At 45.4% G+C, this 17,596-nt stretch overlaps 1 protein-coding gene across 10 annotated transcripts in view; it reads right to left on the bottom strand.

Moving 5' to 3' along the window:
• Window positions 1-17,596, bottom strand: part of Rora (RAR related orphan receptor A) — a 737,605-nt gene that overhangs the window by 38,540 nt on the left and 681,469 nt on the right. The window contains exon 1 of one of the 10 annotated variants that reach the window (XM_031345974.1): window positions 13,121-13,235. The exons of 8 other annotated variants lie outside the window; for them this stretch is intronic. Coding sequence is in view for 1 of the 2 variants with exons in the window: in XM_031345965.1 (XP_031201825.1) it covers window positions 13,121-13,193 (73 nt within the window). In the remaining variant the exon portion in view is untranslated. Of the gene's footprint in view, window positions 1-13,120; window positions 13,236-17,596 lie in introns of those variants that run through there. One more of the 10 variants, XM_031345965.1, reaches the window with a different exon arrangement.

The following is a 17,596-nucleotide window of genomic DNA, read 5'->3' as shown; positions in this document are numbered from 1 at the left end:
CCCCCCCCCCCAGCCCCCAACACTACTGTCTAAATAATTTGCTCTTGTGCACTCTTAAGTACTTCAGGCAGGATCTCCACACTTCCTCACACAGAGGCAGCTTTCTGGAACTGACAAGTGACAGCCTGGGAATGCCAGTGTGCCAATTCATCCTGATCCTTGAGCTGGGTGCTCAGTTAACACTCTTTGCTTTTTATTGCTAATCTACAGGAGAAGCAAGGCATTGGTTCCTCCTATGGGTGAGAAAGCATATGTAGCTCTTGGGTCTGCAAAGTGGCTCAGAAGAATAAGGCCTTTGACACCAGATCTGATAACTTGAGTTCAGCCCCTAGGATCCACAAGGTAAAAGAGACAACTCCTGTGAGTTGTCCTCTGACCACAGTATGGGTGCTCTGGGACATTTGGGCCTATACACACACAAAATATAGAAACAATTTCTCATCATACCATCTGGCCAAACCAAACCATCTGAACAACAAATATCAATGAGCTTGCCTTCCGTACATAATCATTCATGGAGGATCAAGAGACACCACCTCAGCAGCTAGGATGAGCATACATCTTACGGGGAACCATATCAGTAGCCCGCCCTGGGAATTACCTACCTAGCACATAGCTGAAAGTCACCAGTCACAGTTTGGGCTACCCTTCTCTATTTTGCAGAATTTCAAGTAGAATGTTTGACCTTCCAGTGACTCGCCTCAAGCTACCAGTTCTTTTTTATTTTATTATTTTTGTTTTGTTCTTTCTTTCTTTCTTTCTTTCTTTCTTTCTTTCTTTCTTTCTTTCTTTCTTTCTTTCTTTCTTTTTCAAGACAGGGTTTCTCTGTATAGCCCTGGCTGTCCTGGAACTCACTCTGTAGACCAGGCTGGCCTCGAACCCAGAAATCCAATCCGCCTGCCTCTGCCTCCCAAGTTCCGGGATTAAAGGTGTGCGGCCGCAGCCACCACCACCGCCCGGGCTAGATCTCAGCTTCTTAAACCTAGGCACATTAGTTAACTCCTGTGCTCCCAGCTTCCTAGGTGAAGATTTTCTGGTACAGTGTAGGAAAGGCAGCCGCTCTGAGCTGTTTCCACGTGGTCATTTTATATATGCATCCTATCCCAGCACACCCCACATGGTTCTTTCAGACTTCACACTTGATAACTACTAGTTATTTTTACTGTTGTTGTTGATAAGGAGTCCTGCCTTATAGTGGAATGAAATTCTTTCCTCCAGCGTCTAAGCTCTCTGCGAAGTGGGGATAGAGAAAAGCTGCTTATTTTTCTAGGGACTGTGAAAGGCAGCTCCCGCTGGCTGCCACGGCAGCACTTAGCTGCAGCAACAGTCTATGTCACAAACAGTAATGGGATGTAGGAAGTTTTTCTATTGGTTCATTAAAAAAAAAAAAAAAAAAAAATGAAGGCAGCGTATATGGACTCTGCTCCTACCAATCATTTTTCATTGTGAATCATCTACGCACCATGCTTTCTTTGTGTTTGTGTGAGAACACATGAACACAGGTATCCGGGGAGGCTAAACATTGAGGGTGGGTGTCTTCCTCCGTGGCTCTCATGAGGGTTTTCACTGAACCTGGAACTTGCCAATATTGCTAGACCTAGAATCCTCTGTCTCCATCTCCCCGCCCACCTGGTTTTCTTTCTTTTTATTTACATAGGCACTAGTGACTGAACTCAGGCTCTCGTGTTCGAGAAAGAAGCAAGTGCCTTACCAAATGAGTTTTCCCCTCAGCACCTTCACTATCTTGAATTGGACTACATGTGTTTGGGGTGACTTCTGGCTTGCCAAGAAAATCACTAGGGGCCAAACCATGACTGCAATTACGCAAGAATATCTGTCACACATGTGGATGTCTATCAATTTTGCTTGTGTTGGTGGAAAAAAAAACAGCAAAGATCTGTTTGGAAAAGAACCTCTCATTTGTACAAAATCTGTTGAGGTGTTTTCCTCTTCTTCTTCTTCTTCTTCTTCTTCTTCTTCTTCTTCTTCTTCTTCTTCTTCTTCTTCTTCTTCTTCTTCTTCTTCTTCTTCTGGGAAGTCTGAGCACGTGGAGGGCATTTTTTCCCCCGTTACATATATTTCTCTAATATTTGATTTTTTTTTTTACAACCAGCATGTATTACTTTTGTAAGCAGAAAAACCAATAAAGATTAAAAAGAAAAACCCTAAGGCGTTTGATTTTATTTTCAGTCAAATGGCTGAGTCCCTTTGTGGATTAGCCGCTTTATTTATCCCCAGTTTAAAACCGCTGGGGTATTAAAGGCTCCTGTGGCCACCCCCATGGTGGTGCACAGCAGCTTGGCCCTTGTGTCAAGGGTGGCTGGCCGACGGCCTCCTCCGAGTTGCTCTGAATGTCTTTGGAAACTCCAGGCTTCTGTAGTCGTGGCCGTTCTGGTTTCAGAACCTCCAAAATCGGTTGTGCAGGTTGGACCCTGTCTAAGGGAGTCCAGCTGAGAAAGGAGAACTCCAGGCTTCAACAGAACCTTCCAGCCCTGCTGAGGAGGCCTCTTCTGATTGGTCTGCTTAGTTGAGGTAATTTTGCTGTTCAAACCATCCCTTCAGCAGTGGCTCCCTCCTCCACATTGCTATGACTTACACAAGTGCTTGACATAAGTGTACTGCAGGGAAGGGTCAGGAACCCAGTGGTGACTATTTTGTCTCCCCTTCCTTGGGAGGACTGACCCACCCCTGAGGTTCACTAAGCCCTTTCCTTTTATCTCTGAGGTGGGAGGAGAGCAGCCTGTCACCTTGGACCTGTGACATGGAATACAGTGTGGCTCTGTTCCCTGCCCCCTCCCCACCATGTGCCATGGTCCAGCTGCACACTCCGAAAACTCATAATCAACTTGTTTTGCCATTGTGTCTACTAAATATACACTGCTCAGAATGCTAGCTTTTCCCCAGAAGATAGTCTTTTCTTCCCTTGATTTTGGATTCTTTCATGACAGTACTGAAATCATTGCCACACATCACCAAAACAATTAGACCCCTAATTAGGAAAGTCCTACCCCTCAACATCCCCTTTCCATAAGCAGCCTCATCGTCATTTTCTGGCAGCACTAACGACAGCCCAGAGTTCCAGAGCTCTGTGCGGTTTTCAAAGTTTTTGACCTCATTAGCTTGTTTTGACTTCCATGTGTGCAGCATCCCTGAAGGAGGCAACTGTTAGCATTCCCATTCTACAGAAAGGGAAGAGAAGCATCGGGAGGGTCACATGAGTTCCTTCCTGTTTAAATAACCTGGAGCTTAATGTGGAGGCAGGCAGGCAGACACACACACACAAATGAATATATATGGTATCTCTTTCCTATCTTGGTTTATTATAGACGCCATGGATTTGATACTAGTGGTCTGCAGCCCTCAAGAACAACCAACACAGGGAGAAAGAGCTGGAGAGCCATCCAGCCAAGAAGAGGTGGTACCAGCCCCGTCCACCTGTCCTAAGACACCCAGCTCCCAGGGTGGCCTCAGGCAAGGCACTTAGACATCTATTTCCTCCACCTATAAAACAGGAATCTGTCTTACCTCCCAGGCAGTGGTGGTAAATGAATGCCTTTAAACCCTCTTTGAAGATGAAAAAAAATCCAATATAAACAGGAAGCTTTAGGAAGCTTGACATATCACTGGCAAGAACCAGGACGCTGTGCCCTCACTGCCCACAACCAGTCCACCACAAAGAATCAAAGTACATGGTGCTATAATTTGTACTGTGAGCTAGACATACTTAAGTTTTAAGCCCATCATTCTTGAGGACTGATGAATTTAGGCATTGCCACGGTAGTCGCAACCTGAAAGAAAAAGGCCCTTAAGATGGAAACGCCACAGGAAAGTCAAAGAGCCACACTATTGAATCAAGGCTGGATCAGTCATTTGGGACCACCACTGATGGCATGATGCCCACTTGATAAACAAAGTCCATGTTTATGTGATCGCCAGACATCCCAAGGTTCAGTATTAATTGTCTCAAATGATGCCCTCTCATCCCAGTCAAGCTATTTCAATAAAAGAAACAAAGACCTGCACTACTCTGTGCCCTTGAAGACCTAACATTTACTTAATATATGAAGGTGTGTGTGTGTGTGTGTGTGTGTGTGTGTGTTGCTGGGGAGCAAACCCAGGCCCTTGTGGTACATGCCAGACAAGCATTCTGTGATGGGCCTATGTCCTTGGTCCATGAAGCCACTTCTTAAAAAACTTGACATTGATTGAGATTTCTTCTAAAGCTTCACAGCTTTTTAAAATGATTTTTTCAAGACATAACTGTAAATACCCATTAAGTATACACATATACACAGACATACGGATACAATACAGGCACATCTCTACCTCAAGTGACAAAGACTGCCAACTGTAATTACAACTGAGCACAACTGGACATTTGGAACTATGACTACTTTGCATGCAATTTAGATGGGGAAAAGTTAAATCAGTAGGCCAGAACGTCCCAGAATGAATGCACCGAAGGCTGAGGTAACTGAGTATACAGGAAGTCTCAGAAGAATAAGGAAGCCAGGCCCACCTTCTCATGTGGTTTTCTGTGAAGATATAGGTAGACCTGCAACGTCGACAGAACATTAATCCCTTGTAATGTCCCCATCCCAACCAGATTAAGCTTTCCTTAGAAAACCTGACTCACATTCCCTGATGCATTTGTGTCTTTGCTAAAAGCCAAATCCAGATGAGCTCGCTCATCCCTAGACAGGGACACTCTATCCAATGAGAAGGGAATCACATTTGCCATGGAGCCAGAGACCTGGAAGGCTCTGATTTTTAGGTCCAAGTTTCTCTCGAATTCTCCACCTACACAGTCAGACACAGAATGTCTAAATTTAAAGAAACTGGCTCCCTTACCTCTTTTGGTAACTCCCTAGTAACCAACTAAACCTTGAGCAACATGACTTGACCAGCAAGATGACGACAATGCTTCCTAAGACGTCATTCTGCTCATAAACTGGGCCAGACACTGAGTAACCCCCGCCCCTAGAGGGTGCAACTAAGACGGCAAATACAAACCCTTTTCTCTTCTTGTTTCCTCAAATCTTATCCCTCTCAACCATAGAGCACATAATTGAAACTAGAGAATTTAGAAAAAGGTCACTAGATATTTTGCTAAAACTCCCAGTTAGAATAAGCTTCTTTAAAGATTTGATAAAGAACTAGAAGATTCTAGAATCAAATATATGTACATATCTCTATCTCTATCTTGCTTTCTTCCTTCTTTTCTTTCTTTTTTCCTTCCCCCCGCCCCCCCGAGACAGGGTTTTTCTGTGTAGCCCTGGCTGTCCTGAAACTCACTCCAGGACCAGGCTGGCCTCAAACTCAGAAATCCACCTGTCTCTGCCTCCCGAGCGCTAGGATTAAAGGCATGTGCCACACCACTGCCTGCCTAGCCTTTCTTTCTTTCTTCAGAGTATATAGTTCTTAAAATTTTTTCTAGGTCTCCAGGATGAGCAACATTTAGAAAACTCCTGCTGAATCTTTTGGCGTGGGTTAAAAATTATTTCACATCACCGGAAAAAATAATCTATTTTGTTCGTTGGTTAGACTATGCTCAAGGGAGATTCCAGATAGCTTATTTTGACATAGGTGTATCTTATATGCTACTAGATGCTACTAGATTCAGACAGATGTCATCTGTCTGAAAAAGCTGCATCTAATCGCCTTTGAGATCACCCTTACTGTACACACCAGGCTCTCCTTACCACCATCAGCAAGAACACCCACACCGCATTTAGGTTAAGTCTTTTTTCCCTTTCAGCAGAGGGCAGAGGGTCAGCTGCTTGCTGTCATCATTCAGATTGTGTTTCTTCGCAACAGCAGGGAAGAGTATTTTTAATGACTAAACCCAATCTGGAAATCTCATCTAGTTTCTGTCCAACCAGAATCATCAGAATTACTCTTATTGCCTTTTAGGATACAATCTTACCTAATCCAATTAGAGCCCAGTCCTCACACCAAAGCTCAAGAAAAAAACCCCGCCATATTACAGTTCCCCTTCTTCCCACCTGCCTGTGTAGAGAACAAGCTAGATCCACTTTATAATCGTGGTATTTCCATTTGGAAGATTCTTAAGGGATGGCCACATATAATGCTATGAAAAGAACATACTAGATGATTCAACTCCACAAGTAAACAGAGGAAAAAAAAATCTGTGGACATAGAAATGGGTTTTTACAATAACTGGCCTGTTTAAGTCTATTTGCCCTATGTTTTTTGAGTGTGGCCCCTAGTGTCCTTGGCACACGGCACCGCCCTGAGTACATACTTGTGTCTGTCTGCCTCAGGGCACTCCAGAAAAGGCCAGAGTCTCCTGCCTGAAAAGCCAACCATTGATTGCTAATTCCAGTTGCCCGAATTCCATGACCTCCTCTGGCCAAAACCAGATGGATGAAGTAAGATGTGTGGAACTGGGTCAAAGTCACCAGAATTCAGGTTAAGTCACACAAGTGTACCCGGCAGAGAAGCCTGTTGTTTCTTTCCATGACTCTGAGTGGTTTTGGAAGAGCAGTGGCTGCCCCTTGCCCAGCAGATGATGTCAGTTAGGAAATATGCTTCAACCAAATAAACCCTGGATTCATGACGAAAAGAGGGGGGAAAACATGTAATTTTAAACCTTGAGAATGCATTACCTCCCTCCGCATCAAGCCGCAGGAGACCAGAAAGACAATATCCAACACTTACATGGTTATGGAGCACAGAACCACTAGAGCTAAGCTTTGAAGGCCCACAGATTGTGAACAGGTGAGGATGAGGAAGAGGACAAACCAAGGCCCATGTTCCACCTCCACACTGTCTTCCCATTATTCCAAGGGGAAGGAAACTTTGTGTGATAGAGAAGAGTCTGGTTTTGTTGTTGTTGTTAAAACCCACAAGCAAGAATTTAGGCTTGCTGGAGGCAGAAGTGCAGATTTTAAGCATCCTAGGCTCATGGGCTGGGGATGTAGCTCAGTTAGCAGAATGTTTGCCTAGCATGCATGAAGCTCTGGGTTCCATCCCCAGCGTTACATAAACTGGGAGTGGTGGCATACTCTTGTAAGCCTCGTAAGCACTTGGGAGGTGGAGGCAGGGGGATCAGGAGTTCAAGGTTATCCTCAAGCAAGTTCAAGGCCAGCTGGGCTATGTAAGACCCTGTCTCAATAAAAAGACTGTACAAGGGTGAATGGTTAAACTCTTGAATGATGAATTTCCCCAGCTCTCCAGTAAACCCAACTTCTACTACACAGTTAATAACATCTGAACACTAGATCTGACAAATTCAAATACATCATAGATGTCTCCCTTGATTACAGTCCAACAGGGGTTTTCCTTTTGTCCCCCCCTCTTTCCTTCCTTCTTTCTTCCCTCTCTCTTTCTTTTTGAGACAACAGGGTCTCACTATGCAGCCTTGGCTGGCCTGAACTCACTATTGTTAGACGAGGTTGGTCTCAAACTGGTATCAACCTGCTTGCCTCTGCCTCCCTAGTCCTGGGATTAAAGGTGTGCACCAAGATGCCAAATCTTCAATGGAGTTTCTTAAATAGTCTCGTTCACTGTGCTTTTTAAAGACAACCAGTATAGCCAGGCATGGGAATAATCAGAAAAATGACAGAGCCCTCTCTATCCCATGTCTGAATACATGCTTGGAAAACTTGGGCAGAGAGATAATTCCACTGTTAACTGTAAAACCCAAATCAAGGAGAAAATGGATAGCGAGAGTGGCCAAAAGCTCAAGTCCAGTTGTTTCTTTCACTAATCTTCGGGGTGGGGGTGGGAGCAGAAGCTGCTGGCTATTTCTTGGCTGGTTAGAGAAATATAGGAAAAGACAACAGAATCTGGGGGCAGGGTTTGGTACTGGTAAGACCCAAGAGAGTGAATGCTCTCGACTAGGATGAGAAGCTGTCAGATCCATTTTAAGAAGTGCTGACACCTGAGTGTGAATTCACATGCCGTAACATCTTATATATGTCATTTTTTCTAAAATAAAATAAAAAGAACTGTTTACCTTGGAGCTACGTGTGTATGGTATGTGCCTGTGCACATGTTTATATGTGTATCTGGGGAGGAAGGAGCAGAAGAGAAACTCATCCTCAGGCATGCCACCCACTTCCTTTAAAACAGTGTTTGTCCCCGAACCTGGAGCTCACCGATTTGGCTAGATTAGCTGGCGAACAAACTTCAGGGATCCTTCTGACTCTGCTTCCCCAACTCTGGAGTTACAAGAGCAGTGCCACTATGCCTGACAATCTTAGGTGGGAGCGTTGATTGAACTCAGGCCCTCCAGGGCAAGCATTCTACTGACCCAACCCCTCCATCAGCCTTCAGCTGTTTTTATTTAAGTCCTGAACAGAAGTGAGGCAGGAACACAATGGCCAGGTGGAGACATTAAGGCACAGGACGCTGCCCTACATCAGGTGCTCTTTTTGCCTGTGACAAACACTTCAGACGACACTCTGGCCATCCTGCACATGTGCCTACCTATCAACTATCGAATATTAGGTCATTGAAGATAGCCTGAGTGGGTGTGACATATTCACTTAGAAGTGACTGGGGATTTGTAGTGAAAGTGTGCCATCCGCACACTTTGGTGCTTCAGGATGTTGAGATTTGGAATATGTTTTATTACCCACTGCAGCACTTTCCACACAGGATGGAAACACATCGGATTGCTAACAGCTGCTGGGAGTGCAGCGTACTGTTATAGCCGAAGTCTGAACAGCAACTCAAAGCCAATGGCTGCTGCCATCTTGTTTCACTATACACACACACACACACACACACACACACACACACACGCACCTTCCCAGTACCTCACAAGTGCACACTACATCTACCACATGCAATATTGTGTCTGTTTACCACACACTCACTCACACAACACAGGTGCGTCCCTACCACACACACATACGCCCCTACACATAAATGTATCTAGCTGTAAGTCTCCTTGCCCCATGCTGGGCATAGGGGCCAGGGACATGAACAGGGCACCAAGAACCCACTAAAATAGTGCATCTTGTAATGCCAGCTTTACCCCAGATTAAACTCCAGCTTCCCTGAGAGTAAATGTACAATAAAAGTGTAAGTTATTTTTAGAGGAGAAGAAAGTAATATCAGGTTTTAAATTCATAAACTCTACAGCCTGAGGTTGAGTCTCTGTCCCACCCCTTCCTAGCTCTGCGAACCTGAGCACTTCATTAAGTCCATGTGTGTTCCCTCATGTATAAAACAATTTCTATGTCATTATTATGGTATATACAGGGAAAGGGTCCTGCACACAGTCATGCACACAGCAAGCGCTCAGTGAGTATTAGCTATGATCAGCATCTCTGCCTGTCAGTTAAGGATGGGTAGATGTGGCAAGTGGGGCTACAGCTGGAATGGCTGCTGCAGCTTGGAAAAATGACAAGGGTTAAGTCGTCATTTCTTTCTGTGTGTAGCAGCTTTATTGGGATGGCCTAGAGCTAACGCAAGAAATAACCCCCAAGAGGCACAAAAAGCATCAAAAGAAACCAACGCTTTTTTCTAGAATGAGGCCACAGCATAGATGGCATCCTGGAGAAGTGCTGAGAGAAGAGGAAGTGGGGGAGAGGCCCCCCACACCGGCACACTGTGGTCGAGTTGGGGAAAGACTGATCTGCACTCACAGGTCCCTGTGACCCGAGAACCATGGAGGAGACACTTGGGCTAGAGAGTGACCATCTTTCCCCTAGAACTTGGCCTCCACTTCTGTCTTTAGCTCCACAGCTTTGGACTAGAGAGGTGGCTGGATTACAAAGCGAGCTATTTTATCTCCCTAGTCACAGGAATGTCTTTCTGTGGAGAGCACTAGCAGGTGTCATCTAGTGAGGGAAAGGGGCAGTGGAAGAGTCTATATAGAAAGAGTGTGAGCAATGTCATGTTTCGGCTTAGAAAGGGAACACTTTGAGGTGTTCACTTCAAGTTTTGCAAAGAACTAGAGCTAGAGCAGTTTCTATATAACTAGGCTCTCTTGCCTTGCCTACTTTCTCCCTTTATGCTTATGTGTATTTCTATGTGCAGGGTGGAGAACAACCTTGACTGGTGTTCCTCAGGGACAGTCAGTCCACTTTTTTGTGTATTGGTTTTGTTTTGAGACAGGGTCTCTCTGTGGCCTGGAAATTAGCAAGTAGGCTAGGCTTAGCTAGCCGGGCAGCGAACCACAGGAGTCCTCCTGTGTCTGCCACTCTTGCAATGGGATTAAAAAGAAAATGTCACCATGCATGGCTTTTTAAAATGTGAATTCTGGGGATCAAGTTTAGGTTCTTTGGCTTCTGAGGCAAGCAGTCTATTGATGGAGCTATCTCCCTAGCCTTCTCTTGCCTTGTTTACAAAATACTTACTGCTATCAGTGAGTCCTTTAATACCACCTCCCGCTATGGTAGGAGACACGGGGCAAATGCAAGGCTAAGGCAGTATTGATGGAAAAAGAAAAAAAAAATTAATTTGTGTGTCTTTCAGAAGTAAACAATTGCAAATGAAAGTGTTATACCAGGGACTTGCTCCGATTTTAGTCTCTGCACCAGGCTTTGAATTAGTAGAGACAGCATTCACTGTAGGCCATATTAGTGGTGAAAGCCCATCCCCCACCATTGCACATTTCTCAAAACAAACCCATTGCCATCTACAGAGCACCTTAGGGTCTCAAGCTACATTGTATCCACCCACAAATACCTTAGGTAATAGATTTGAAAGAACAAGGCCAGCCAGTACATAGAAATAGTGTCCAAGTGCAGCCTCACTATAGCATGAAGCTCCGGACCACAGTCTTTCTTCAGATGCTGAGAGGCCAACCCCAGTGTGGTGGCGCTGGGCAGCCCCGACTTCCAGGAAAACCAATTCAACTACTCACTGTGCTGTGCCCTGGTTACTCGCTGTGATTCAAAGAGACCCAATACCATCGACGCAAACAATTCCGAGAAACAGAGTTCAAGAAGGGTTAATGCCCAGAAAACTAATGATCTGAACGAGTGTATAGATGTCCAAGTTCAAATTCTGCGTGGGATGGGAGTTTTTCAGATGCCTAACCTTTGGTATGTTAGCTTTAACTTTCAGTCATGCCTCCAGCAGTCTCGCCAATCACAGGAAGTGTGGCTATCACCTACTCTGAATGAAAAGTCATTTAAAAGATCCCAGATGTGAAAGTAGGAGAGATACTTGCTTGGGGAGAAAAGGGTATACAGATGGAATGTGAAGGGGCGTGAACGGGATGAGAGAGAGAGAAATAGGGGTGAATGTGATCACTGTGTGTGTGTAACTGTCAAATAATAAAATAAACACTTTAGAGAAGAAAAAAAATGCCACTCAAAAGATGTCACAGGGTAAAGTTTAAACCATCCCCAGCCTCCAAACTAAATACTAACATCTGGATTAAAGCCCATGTTCTGTTCCTGGGACCAGCTTTTAGAGATGTCGGTTTGAAAAAGTAAACTGATGGCTTTGCTCTGGAACTTAGCACGGCTGGCAGCAAAGTAGTCAGTTCTCCAGAAACACCCGTCTGTTGCAGACACTTCCCAAGAGCATGTCCCTGTACCCCGAAAAGAAGACCGGCCTTTCCCACAGGGGCCTACTACAGTAAAGACTGCTAAGCCTTTGGGCAGGGCAGGCCTTTCAGAGTGAAGCTTTTGTTCTCCTCTTTCCTCATCATCGGCTTTTTAAAAATTTGCACACTGCTGATTAATTTATAAGTGTACCTCCCCTACCTCCTCAGGGTCTCAGGTAACCCAGGCGGGCTTCAAAGTTGCTACATAGCCGAGGATGACTTGGAACTCTTGGTCCCTAACTCCACCTCCTGCATGTTGTTATTACATAAGCTATCATGCCTGAGATCAAACCTGGCTCTTCATGCATGTCAGGTAGGCACTCTGCCAACTGGACTCCCGTTCCAGCTCAGTTACAAATATTCTCTGAGAATGGCTCTCAAACCAAGGCCCAATGCCAAACACTCTATGCTTCTAAAGGTGTAGGAAGAGGGAGACTCACAGCAATGATTTATTTCAATGATTTCAAATATGTTGTTGTTACAATGTATCATCCCAGCAGTTTCCCCTGAAGGGACTTAAAGGCCGCAGTTGAGATGGAGAAAACCGTTTTTTTGTTGTTGTTGTTGTTGTTGTTGTTTTGTTTTTCTTTCTTTTGATGTGATGAGCAGTTTGCCTTAAGCTAACCTGAATAAGGGGGTCAAGGGTTTGTAGGACCCTCAACATCATCACACACCAGAGCTCCTAAGCCATCTCCTAACCTGACAGGTAGCTACCATCTCTCTCACTGTTAGGATGCCACAGTCCATGTTCAATTTTAACAGTAACAATGACAAAAATGTGGAGCAAGGACTCCAGGGCTCACTTAACAAAGTCCAGAAGCCAGGGAGTTATTAACTAGTCCATGAATTGGATTCAGTATCAAGTGTCATTTGAATTAATGTGGGTTGTGTCTACCGAGAAAACAGCTGCTAAACTGGGGGAGATTAGTCACAAATTCTTTAACCGTGTATCTAAATGGCCAGTGGGCCTTAGGGTTTGAGCTCACAAGTGGCAGCCCCAAGAAGGACTTTTCCAGGAATACTGTCATTTGTCCAAGTCCAATATGGCCATTTTTCCTCTTCTGCAAACAAGCTCAAACAATCCCCAGAAAAAAGGCAGAGCAATGGAAAATAATATAGTGCTTGTGAATACTCTTCAGTGGCATCTTTTACACTGTAAAGAGGGATTCCCCACCCCCTTTTCCCAGCCTCCACTCCTCAGTTCTAAAGACAAGGTCTCATTGGGCCTCCCACTCACCTTGAACTCTATGAATTGAAGACGGGCCTTGAACTCCTGATCTTCTAGCCTCCACCTTTTTGGGAGTGCTAGGATTTCAGGCATGGGCTACCATACTTGGCTCAAAGGCATGAAACCTTAGATAGCCCGTTTGAATCTCTCTAAACATACCTATACATAAGGAGAGCAGAAGACATGACAGCTTGACAGGACTTCCACATCAACGTTACAGCTGAGCTTTACGTAACCCCACCACCCAGTACAGCCTTCCTTCGACCCCATGGTTGTGTAACACAGGTTGGCCCATTCTGGAAACAGCTCAGCATGACTACAGTGACAGTCCCAAGCTCCTCTGTGAGCAAATGCTTCACCTTGGGGATGTTTGGAATGGCAGATGAAGTGAGAAACCTCCCGAGGTAAATTTATGTCAATGAGAGTCACCATTTCAGATCCTTCTGGGCAGGAGTTCCTCTGTTTGTTTCCATGTGTCAGCTGGATGTTAGGGAATCAGTGATTCTGATACAATCTAATGTGTGGAACACAGAATGGGGAACCTGGAAGGCTAACAAGAATCTCATGGTTATAGATGCCCCTATGTTACAGAAGGTGAGCCACCTCTGAACACCTTCATCATCTACTACCTTCGTTTTCTGGAAGAAGAAAATGAGGGGTCCCTATTCTCTTCCAAGGAGATCACTGGCACCGTCTTCCACACCAAAACAAGGACTGGTCTTTAATACACTCATGCCAACATCATCACAGAACACTTGGCAATGTTTCTTTTGTAAACGCTGGGTGCCAACAGGAGGAGAAGGACGTGCTGGCTCCTTCCTGGCTCTCCCTCACACCCCTGAAAAGGAAAGTAGCCTGGGAATTTTTCTGTGGTTGATGTTAATTTTTCCAGGGCATTAATGACTGGGTGTTCTAGACCATCATGTCCTTTTGCAGGATGAGCAGAGCCACTATGAAGAAAAGACAGAGACATTGCAGGAGGTGGAGGCAACTCCAGAAAGGGTTGCTCACAAGTGTTTTGGCAGTGCCGACATTATTGGCAGAGATGTTTGGCTGTCCCTGCTGATTGACTGGTTTGAAGGGACAAAGTTCATGGGCAGGGATGCTTCCTGGTACATTTGTTAAAATACAATCAGCTCTGTCTCCTAATAACATCCAAAATTTGGAATGAGACCCTGCATCATATTGTATTTCTCCTGACAATACTGTTCAATGAGGGCGGACTTGGTGGAAATTCTGATTTTGTTACCCGTTGCCACTGATTAAAAGACACTCTCTGATGTCATGCCCTGAAATAAACCAACTTGTTTGCTGAAACTACCTACACACAAATTAGAAAATTATATGACAGCCAGTTTCTACAGCCTGCAGCCGGGGACACAGGTTATTACGACAAGCAGTCGTCGGCAAGGTTTCTGGTTTCGCAGTAAAAGAAGATGACTTGAAAGGACTCAGTGGTTTTGATGTTCTTCTGAAATGAAAACCCTTCACGAGGGCATAGCATTGGGTTGTCATTAATGTCAGCCATGCGAAAACACTGTCTCCATGGGAGCTACAGTCATCTCCCAGCTGAGACCTCAACTTTCCACTTGCTGGCTTGTGGGGTCCTGTGCTAGACTCGGAGCAATTCATGCTAAGCTCGAGTGTATGCACACGCATGCACACACACACACACACACACACACACACACGGGGGGGGGGGAGGGAGAGAGAAAGTCAGATGAAACAGAAAGACAGAGACAAAGACACACATGCTATTTTCCTTCTTCCACTCCTTGTCTATAACAAAACCATCAGGGAACAGGCAAAACATAGTGAATGTTTGCTGTAATTTTGGGAGTTTTAATAGTATAAGAAAGAACAAGCTACCAAAAAAAGTTGTAGAGAGCACCTTTCAATTTTTCAAGAAACAATATATTTGCACCTTCTTAGAGTGATGGAAGAACTCAGATCCCAGCAATCATGTAATGTTTCACTATGAGCTCAAACATGCCTGGCATCCTGGCTAGTTTTACGTTAACTTGATATGTGCTACAGAAAGCAGGCTGAGCAAGCCATGGTGAGTAAACCAGTAAGCAGTACCCCTCCATGGGCTCAGCATTAGCTCCTGACTTCAGCTCCTGCCCTTCGATGCATCCTTGTTTGAGCATCCACCTCTGATGATGAACAGTGATATGGAAGTATAAACTGAATAAACCCTTTCCCTATCAACTTGCTTTTTGGTCATGATGTTTCATCACAGCAATAGTGACCGTAATTAAGACACCTGTAATCCCAGCACCAAAGGGGATGGAGACAGGAAGATGGCTGGGCTTGCTAGGCTGCCATCTGAAAAAAAAATGTGAACTTCAGGGTCAGGGAGCAAAGGAAAAGGTAAAAGGTCAGAGGGTAATAGAGGAAAATACTTAACACCCTCCTATAGTTTCTACAAGTACACGAGTATACATAATTGCATGCACACACACACACACACACACACACACACACACACACACACACACTAAAATAGCCTTTTCTTTACTCTTCAGCCAAGGCAACTGAAGCTTAGACAGGCAAAAGTACGTCCCAAGATTCTTGAGCTGGGGTGGCACTGGCACTGGGCCACCACACACATCCGCCTGCTCGTCTGCCATCAGTTTTTCCCATCATCCTCATCTCATAAAACCCAGGTGAACAGACCCAGCTCACCTGGGAGGAGGGAGCAGAGATGGGGTTTGCCTGGTGTTTACATGAACCTTGGAAGCCACAGGGCCTAGATGTTGAGGACGAGAAACCCAGGACTGCTTATGGTTCACAGTGGTGAAGTTAGGGAGACACTGTGAGCTTTGGACATCAGGTAGAAGAACAGCTGGGGAATGGGCAGAGTTACCAGGAGGAGAGATACTTAGAAAAGAGAGAGTGAAGCCCACACTGAAACGGGAATCCTATCCCCGGCCCATCTTGTTCCTCCCTACAGGACACTGCAGACACACCCAGAGACTCAGGAATGCTACTTGCCCTTTAAAGTCTCCCTTAATATCTGTCCTCAGGTGCATAAGAACTCAAAACCCAGAGATATCTCTGACCCTCTCACCACATGTCTCCTGCTGTGACTATCTGGATTCATTCTTGATGGCATTTATCACCTCTTGAAGGCTCTGAGCTGTCACTGGGGGGGGGGGGGCTTAGAGTGTCAGATGTTCAGAGTGGAGACCTGTCTTTCTTCTTCATGGTATGTATTAGTGCCCAACACACACAGGTGCCCAGAGCAAGGGAGGAGTTAGTGAATCCCACCAACTGCTTCCTGCTTATGAGTGTGCTGACCAGAGTGGAAAGAAAAGGCCACTGCAGACATCCAAGGGTACTGCCAGGTATCTCCTTCTTGCACGGATATTGAACAGGAAGAATCAAAAGCTTCCCTAACTTCCCAGGCAAGTCTCTCTTCTGAACGACATTATTCCTTTTAGCCAGCAGCCCAAAGAGGCCAAAGGGTTTGCACAGGGCCAGAAGAAAAGGCTAACAAGAGTGCTGAAGATATAGTTTAGCAGCTAAGAGCACTTGCTACAGAACGGTGGGGACCAGAGTTCAGGTCCCACCACCTGTGTAGCAAGCCAGGTGCCCACTGCACAGCTGTAGCCCAGCTCCCAGAGGGGTGGAGATGTAAGATCTTTGGGGCTTGCTGGCTTCCAGCCCAGCTCGATTCAGGGACAAACCCCGCTCCAAAGGAATTGATAGAAGGACAGAATAAGGCACTTGCCACCCCCTCCAGCCTCCACACCTGCACACAGGCACGAACACTTACACATGCATGTGTATGCACTCACATAGACATGCAATACATAAATCTTTCTAAAAGACTAGGGAGAAGACGTGGGCTCAGGAGTTCAAGAGTGCTTGCTGCTCTTTTAGAGGGTTGCAGTTTAGTTCCCAGCACCCACATCTTGTGGTTCACAACTACCTATGATTCCAGCTCCAGGGGACCTGGTGCCCTCTTCTGGCCACATCCCCATATTATAAATAAATAGTAAATATTTTTAAAAAATGTTTAGAGAGTTGGGAATAAGGTGGGGCTTGCATAATAAGGAATGTCTAACTATTCTTCTGATATTGGGGTCTAGGCAGGTGCCTCATGTATACTGTGAGTTAAAAGGGGGCACCCTCAGAGAGAGGAGCCTGGGTTCCAGGCTAACACTATGACTTATTATGATCATACCCACATTATTTAACTTGTCCCCTGTCTACTCCTTAACTGGTGTGATAGAGCTAACAGAAATTACTTGGCAAGGTTATAAGACTCAAATGCCTGGTGTACAGTGGGAACTACCATCGCTTCTACGATGTGAAGCTATCAGTATTTTTGTCTGCTCTCAGATAAGACTCCATAATCAATGTTAATCCCCATCTGCTTTCCTGAACTAGGAATTACTGCTTAATCCCAGGATTACTCGAAGGTCAAGATGGCAAGTGGGTTTCAGCTCATCTTTCCAAGTTGGGTGGATTTCCAGCATGTGCTGGGTAAGAGACACTGTGCTGCAATTGATTATAATGTCTGTCAAGGGTGTGGAGCCAGGGTTCTAATATTAGAATACATAAGCCTCTGGGATGTTGTAGAGATGAGTGTGTGTGTGTGTGTGTGTGTGTGTGTGTGTGTGTGTCTGAGTGAGAGGAAGAGGGAAAGAGAGGGAGAGGGAGAAGGAGAGGGAGAGGGAGGGGGAGGGGGAGGAAGAGGGGGAAGGGGAGGGGGAAAGGGAGAGGGAGGATGGCCCTGAAGTCATGTGGCTTGGGTTCCAATTTTAGCCTACAGGTAACTGGTGAAGGGACCTGCGATCTGCTAGATCTGAGCACGCCACTTTGGC

Source organism: Mastomys coucha, unplaced genomic scaffold, assembly GCF_008632895.1.
Source record: "Mastomys coucha isolate ucsf_1 unplaced genomic scaffold, UCSF_Mcou_1 pScaffold23, whole genome shotgun sequence".
NCBI lineage: Eukaryota > Metazoa > Chordata > Mammalia > Rodentia > Muridae > Mastomys > Mastomys coucha.
The sequence above is the reverse complement of the archived record's forward strand: the minus strand, read 5'-3'. Positions and strand labels throughout refer to the sequence as shown.